The 7,035-nt window shown below is 51.2% G+C and overlaps 2 protein-coding genes across 2 annotated transcripts in view; one reads left to right on the top strand and one right to left on the bottom strand.

The window, feature by feature from the left end:
* RPL10 (ribosomal protein L10) overlaps positions 1-155 on the top strand; it is a 2,174-nt gene extending 2,019 nt beyond the window's left edge. The window contains exon 4 of the mRNA XM_006899974.1: positions 3-155. Within this exon, the coding sequence (XP_006900036.1) occupies positions 3-155 (153 nt within the window). The remainder of the gene's footprint in view (positions 1-2) is intronic.
* Positions 156-1,116: 961 nt separating this feature from the next.
* DNASE1L1 (deoxyribonuclease I-like 1) lies at positions 1,117-5,385 on the bottom strand. Its single transcript, XM_006899973.1, has 7 exons — positions 5,254-5,385; positions 4,867-4,955; positions 4,693-4,779; positions 1,885-1,985; positions 1,667-1,779; positions 1,341-1,589; positions 1,117-1,257 (listed from the first exon to the last, which is right to left on the bottom strand). The coding sequence occupies exons 1-7, from the start codon at positions 5,383-5,385 to the stop codon at positions 1,117-1,119; spliced, it is 912 nt and encodes a 303-aa protein (XP_006900035.1).
* Positions 5,386-7,035: the final 1,650 nt, after the last annotated feature.

Genomic DNA, 7,035 nt, shown 5'->3' with positions numbered 1-7,035 from the left:
AGATCCATATCTCCAAGAAGTGGGGCTTTACGAAGTTTAATGCGGATGAGTTTGAAAACATGGTGGCTCAAAAGCGCCTCATTCCAGATGGTTGTGGAGTGAAATACATTCCCAATCGTGGCCCCTTTGACAAGTGGCGGGCCCTGCATTCTTGAAGACCTTGGTTATCACTGCCCTGTCTTAGCCTGTGCGCCAATAAATTGAACTTCTGGCTCTCCATATTTGTTCTCTGCTTCTTGTGGGTGGATTTGGGCATCCTGCAGATAGATTGTGGGCAGGCCCCCTTTCAGGAGCTTGTCGTGGTCTTTAATCTTGGCTAGAACTAGTAGGGCATGCGATAGTGGTGACGGGCATGTGGAGCAGCCCTCTACCCTGACCTGTATCACAAAAACAGGCCCTGCCTACTCACCATCTCTACATACAAGCCAGTTGAACTGGTAATGGTAGTGTTGCTGGCTGGAGCAGCCCTATCAAAGCATACAGCCATTCTAAAGTTTCCATGACCTTTATTACTCAGATGGTTACAAACCAAGACTGAGCTCTTCAAGAAGTAAGGGGTGGGGAAGGGTGGATCACCTAACTCCAGCTCCCTGAGCAGCATAGCAGTGGCAAGTCCAGTGTGCAGCCTGCATGTTAGAGGCTGTGGGACTTGCTTCCTAGCATCTAGATGTCCTGTGGCATGGTGTGCCAATGAAGACGGGCCCCTGTCATGGCCTTGACCACAGACATAAAGTCTATTTCTTGAGCTTGCTTCCTGGAGGTGGAGAGGGCCATGCTTAGTTCCACCCTTAAATCCATCCTAAATTATTGTTTATGGGTGTGTGTTCAGGACACAATACAAAGCCTTTTGACAGACTGTAAACCACATGCATGTTCCTCCAGGCTGCTGCTTTGTAGAAGAAAAGGTTTTTGCAGAGAAGAAAACCTTGTGACCCTGGGTAGTTCCCTTTACTAAGACCTGCAGTTTTATCAAAATCCCTTTTCCCTGCCCTCAGTATCTGCCCTGACACACTCTAGGGGTGCCCACATGCTAATGCCAGGCAGAGGGGGCAGGACTATAGTCCCCAAAGATGTGCAGCACCCCCCAGAGTCATCCTGGCCCCAGGGCAGAGACAGTCAGGCGGCAGAACCCAGCTGAGACAGCCAGAGTGAGGGCAGCACGGCTAGCAGCAGGGCCAGCGGGCTGAGGGGCTGGTTCCCGGGCACCGCCTGGCTCAGCTCCACTTCCACAGGGTAGTGGTCACTGATGTTGAGAGCCTGGTTGTGGGACAGGACAAAGTGTCAGTGCCCCAGGTGTGGTGGCTCCGCGGGCCCCTCCCTTCTCACTGGCCCTGGCCCACCTGCTCCTCTGAAAGCCCAAAGCTCTCAGGGAAGTTGAAGGCTGTGGCAGCACGCAGCAGGCCGCTGCAGCGCTCCCCGTGCAGCACAATGCGGTCGTAGGCACAGTGTGTGCTGGCCCTCACGGTGGTGTCCTCCCCATCAGCGATCACCCAGTGGAAGCCTGCCTGTTTCCGCAACACCAGCTCCCTTATCCGCTTCTTGGTCAGAAAAGCGCAATCAGCATTGAAGTCGCCAAGCAGGATCACGTCCTAAGACAAGGCAAAGGTTGCACCTGGCCACCGGTCGGCCCGACCCCAACCCTCCTGAGTGAGCAGCCCAGTCCTACCTCACGGTGCCAGCGCTGGGAGACGTCCACAAACACTTGATACAGGGCGTTCAGCTCCTTCTCCACGGCCTTTGGCGTGGTGTGCAGTGGGACCAGCACAAGGCTGGGCAGGACTGGAAAGGAACCCATGCAAAGGGCCTCCACACATCCCTACTTCCTCCCTTGGGGCTCAGGACCCTCCTCCCCTCATGCACACCACCCTGTTCCCCCCCCCTTACCCTTGCTGGGCAGGGTGAACCGGGCCACGAAGGGCTCCCTTGCGAAGAGGTCGTCCTGGTCGTTGTACACGTAGGACTCCAGCACCTGGGTCCTTTTTGACCTGGGAGGGGTAAGGTGTAGGAGAGGAGTCTTAGCACAGCCTGCCTTGTTTTACCCTAGGACCTTTTATTAGGGGAAAACAGTGCACATACCATAAAACCTCCTGCTTCATGTGTACAACTGGATGGCTCTTGATAAAGTCACAAGGATGCACAACCATCACCACTGTCTAGTTCCAGAACATTTCCACAGCCCCAGAAAGAAACTGTACTCCCTTACACATAAGGATTGGAGGAAGACTCATTAACCTGCCAGACACACATGACACAACCTTGCATGATTAAAGTAAAAAGGACACATTATACCAGATGCTCGGCTGGAGAAGGAGGGGTAACCTCCTGTGCAAGTTGTATCTGATTCACAACAAGAAAAGAAAGGGGGGGGGGAGACACACTGTAGCCTTCAGTCTGGGTTTACACCTCAACATCAAGAAAACAAAAATCCACAACACTGGCAACATCATGACAGATGGAGAAAAGATTGAAATTGTCAATAATTTAATCTTGCGGGGTTCCATGATCAGCACTCAGGGTGGCAACAGTCAAGAAAATCAAAAGATGGGTTGCATTGGGGAAATCTGCTGTCAAGGACCTCTACAAAGTTTTAAAGAACAAGGATGTCAGTTTAAAGATTAAAGTGCACCTAATCAAAGCAGAACTGATGATGCCTTTGAGCTGTGGTGTTGGAGGAGAGCACTGAACATCCCATGGACGGCCAGAACAACAGATATATGTGTCTTGGGGAGAGCGCAGCCAGAGTGCTCCTTGGTTGCAAGGATAGAGAAGCTTTATCTCACATACTCGGAGCATGTGGTTGTTGCTGTTGTGTAAGAGCCTATGGTGATGAAAGAAGAAGTTCAGGCTGCTTTGAAGGAAATGGCAAAAAAATAAGGCTCCAGGAATAGATGGTATACCAATTGACATATTTCAGTTAACAGATGCTGCCCTGGACGTGCTCACCAAGTTGTGCCAAGAAATCTGGAGAATGACCACTTGGCCAACTGACTGGAAGAGATCGATATTTGTTCCTATCCCAAAGAAAGGTGACCCAACAGAAGGTGGAAACTACAGAACAATCTCACTGATTTCACATGCAAGCAAGATTTTACTGAAGAGTATCCAAAAACGACTGGAACAGCACATCAACAGAGAGCTACCAGAAGTTCAGGCTGGGTTTAGAAGGGGTCGTATTACTAGAGATATTGTAGCTGATGTTAGATGGATCTTGGCTGAAAGCAAGGAATACCAGAGGAATGTCTATCTGTGTTTCATTGACTATGCAAAGACATTTGACTGTATAGATCATAACAAACTGTGGCTGACTCTGAGAAGAATGGGAATCCCAGAACACTTGATCGTTCTAATGCGAAACTTATACTTGGACCAGGAGGCAGTCGTCAGAACAGAGCAAGGGAACACTGCATGGTTCAAAATTGGGAAGGGTGTACGCCAGGGATGCATCCTATCTCCATACCTTTTCAACCTATATGCAGAACAGATTATCCGGGAGGCTGGGCTCTATGAGGAGAAATGTGGGGTCAAGATTGGTGGACGATTTATCAACAATCTGCGTTATGCGGATGACACAACTCTGCTTGCTGAAACTGAAGAAGACCTGAAGCGCCCACTGCAGAGCGTCAAGGACTGCAGCCTACAATATGGATTGAGGCTCAATGTCAAGAAGACAAAGATTCTCACCACTGGACCAATTGGCAGCATCAGCATGGACAGTAAAGAGATTGAGATTGTTCACAGCTTTAGCTTGCTTGGCTCCACTGTCAACAGTCTTGGCACCAGCAGCCAGGAAATTAAAAGGCGCATTGCCATGGGAAAGTCTGCTGTTAGGGACCTCTCCAAAGTACTGAAGAGCATGTGGTTAGGAGAAGCTATTTCTTGGACAGGGACTTCATGTTTGGAAAGGTGGAGGGACGGTGAAGGAGAGGAAGATTCTCAAGTGCATTGACACTGACTGCAGGAAAGGGTTCAAGTGAGTTAGAGATTGTGAGGAGAGCATAGGGTAAAATAGGGTTCCGATTGGTGTTGATAGGGTCACTATGAGTCATACTCATTTCAACGGCACCCAACAACCACAATCCAAGCCATGATCTTTTCAATTGCTTCCTTTGCATCTGAAGGTTGGACAATGACTAAGAATGACAAGAGAATTGATGCCTTTGTGTTATATTGTTGAATGTTGCAAGGACTCCCAAGAGAACAAACAGGTCCATCTTGGAGAACGTGCAACCAGGGTGCTCCTTGAAGGCAAGGATGACAAAGCTTCATCTCACATGCCTCGGGCATCTTGTCAGGAGGGGCCGGCCTTTGGAAAGGGATATCACGCTTGGGGTCAGCTAAAGGGAGGACTCTTAACAAGAGTGACTGTAACGATAGGCTTGAGCGTGGTAGAGGGGAAGGTTCAGATCAGGTCTGTTGTTCAAAGGGTCAGCTCAACAGCACCCAACAAGTAAAGCAAGTCTGAAAATGTGCAGTAAAGAATAGAAAAAAAATTACATAGAAAGCAAGTGTTTCCCTCACAGATCCTCAATGCTCCTTGATCTTGACCCCAACAGATCATCCTCAGTTTATTCTCCCAGGGACTTAGGGCAGAACCTTCAGCCAGGGCTCAAGAGTGGTCCCACACTGTGGACCAACCAGCAAAGCAGGGCATTCACACCTGGATCTGGAGAGGGAAGGTCGCCCCTGGCTCACCTGTATATGTACACATACTTCTCCATGTAGGTGCTACGCCCCAGCAGGGGACTGCTTAAGGAGTCATAGGGCCCCGAGTTGTCATGTCTGCAGGAAAGGGAGAACCCAGGGTGGAGTCAGGGCTCCCGAGGCTCCTGGTGAGCCCCAAAATTTGACCCCCAGAGCACTCTTTACCGGTTGAGTTCTCGGAGCAGGAGGAAAATAGCACTGCTCGAGGAGTCCACCACCTCCTGCAGCACCGTGATGTCACAACGAGCCAGGATCTGCACCAGAAAGCTGTGCTCGAAGCTGGCCATCTCTGCTGGGGGTGAGGGGCAATGCCCCTGGGATACTGGTGCTTGCATGGCCACCAAAGAGCACAGGGACTTGAAAGAACCTGGGAGAAGACCAAGAAGCAACCCCAGACCCCCACTTTACAAAGGAAACTCGGGCCAATAGAAGGGATGTAATGGGTTCCTCCTTGCATATTCCACATCCTGATGTTCCTTTTCTCTGGGTCATGCCATTCATCAAGTTGAGCTAGGGACTTCCAGACATGGTTTCCTTCAGAAATGAACTTACCTGCACCAAAGTGTCCAACACGGGCTCCCTGGCCACCTTGGCCAGAGTCAGTCTCTGGGCATTGAAGGCACAGATACGAAAGGCCTCAGCCCCACTGGTTAGGAGGAGCAGGAATGCCACAGTGTGGGGCATGGCTGCCGGCTCCAGTAGGTCTCCTGATCTGGAAGGCCACAGTGATGGTTCAGAGAAAGTCACCACCCCACGACCCTGCCCCCCTCGCACATGTGGACGGCGTCAGCTTTAACAGACAGTGGCACCAGACTGTCTACAGCTCTCACATCTGTCCAGGGCAGGAGGCTATCTTTGTTTGGACGTGTCCCTACTTGTTAGATTTTATCTCAGGAATCCCTTGAACCATTACACTTCTCAAGTGTCCCTGCCTTGGGCGCCTGTCTTTTGGTTTCTCCTGGTGGGTTCCCTGCCCTCATGAATAGTCACTGCCCCCAGACTCCCTTGTGGGTTTCTCTCACCTCCCCACTCACTGCTTCTCTCTAGTTTGCTCCTTTCTCTGTCCCCTCTCCCACTGTCTTGTGTGCCAGTCTCATTCCACTTCTGTGTGGCCACCTGTTCTATGTCACTCACATTCACTGTGAGGGCCCTGCGCTGGTACCTATTCTGGTCATGTCTGGGCACCAACAGCAGCAGCTCCTCTCCACCCCACCCCCCTGCCCCCTGAGACCTGCCTGAGACCTCGGGACAAGCAGCAGAGCCCCAAACATAGCCCAGGCTCCCACACCCATCCAGTCTGATTCCCCTGGTGTCCTTTCTCTTCTCCGCCTCCTTCCCAGGCCAGGGGCAGCTTCTGCCTCCTGTCTCTGAGGCGCCATACCAGATGAAAGCCATCTCTTCTACGGCCAGCCTCAGTTTTAAGGATCAGCAATACCCCTTGGCCTCAGAACGTCAGCTGGGGCAGAGACAGGAAGAGAAGAAGAGGAAGAGGTGGTTCCCTCCCACCCTTGGGGGAAGGGAAGGGAGGAGCGGCAGCGGCCTGGGAATGCCAGCCCTTCCTGTAAAATCCCCTAGGCCTGGCCTGTGGAGAAATGACAGATCCCTGAGTCACAGGGCAGTGACAAGGCTCACTGTCTCCCGGACCAAGCAGAAGCAGCTCTGTAATGAGTGGTTACAAGAAGTTGCTGGCATCAAAATAAAATGTAGAACCGCCCAGTGGCGCCTTCAGAAACATCTTGTGAGAAAGATATAGGGGTCCCCCGCAGCAAGATTGGACATCGCTGAAGCCAGAGCCAGGCCACAGTGGGCTGCGGGTTCCCTAGTTTGGCACATTCATTCAAGTGCCCAACCCCAGAGAAGGACGAACCCCTGGTTGAGGAGCTGCCTGAGAGGACGCTATTGGGACACTGGAGCCCTGGGGTGGGTGTGAGGGGTGGGTAGTGGGGCCAGAACTCAGCAGTGGATGGCTGTAGTGTGGCCAAGTGGAAGATACTTGCTGTATTAAGGGAAGGATGGGAAAGTTTCAAATAGAAATAAATTATATCCCGCTTTTAAAAGAACAAATACATATTATTCACAATGTCACAGAACTAGATACAAGTGATATAGTTATATAACAAGAAGCCCTTGAATTAGGACCAGGTTTAATTTTATGTTAGGTAAATTTCACCTCTATGAAAAGAGTCACAAAGTATAAGTACTCCAGCTCGGACCTGCGCAGTTCTCCCCGTTAAGTCTTTTGCAGGGTCGGTAAGAAGGGGCCCCACATGCAAATGAGCAGCCCCACAGTACAACCAGCCGCCTCGGGGCCGCCACTCCGCCAGCCACTAGGGG

Source organism: Elephantulus edwardii, unplaced genomic scaffold, assembly GCF_000299155.1.
Source record: "Elephantulus edwardii isolate Elephantulus edwardi_28Jun2011 unplaced genomic scaffold, EleEdw1.0 scaffold00269, whole genome shotgun sequence".
Classification (NCBI taxonomy): domain Eukaryota; kingdom Metazoa; phylum Chordata; class Mammalia; order Macroscelidea; family Macroscelididae; genus Elephantulus; species Elephantulus edwardii.
This window is presented reverse-complemented; position numbering and strand designations above follow the sequence as displayed.

Coding starts and splice junctions, on each gene's coding strand:
- DNASE1L1 (XM_006899973.1), bottom strand. CDS start 5,385: ATGCCCCACACTGTGGCATTCCTGCTCCTCCTAACCAGTGGGGCTGAG. Junction 1,780..1,884: donor GTTCACCCTGCCCAGCAAGG/GTAAGGGGGGGG, acceptor GTTCCTTTCCAG/TCCTGCCCAGCCTTGTGCTG. Junction 1,590..1,666: donor CCCAGCGCTGGCACCGTGAG/GTAGGACTGGGC, acceptor GCCTTGTCTTAG/GACGTGATCCTGCTTGGCGA.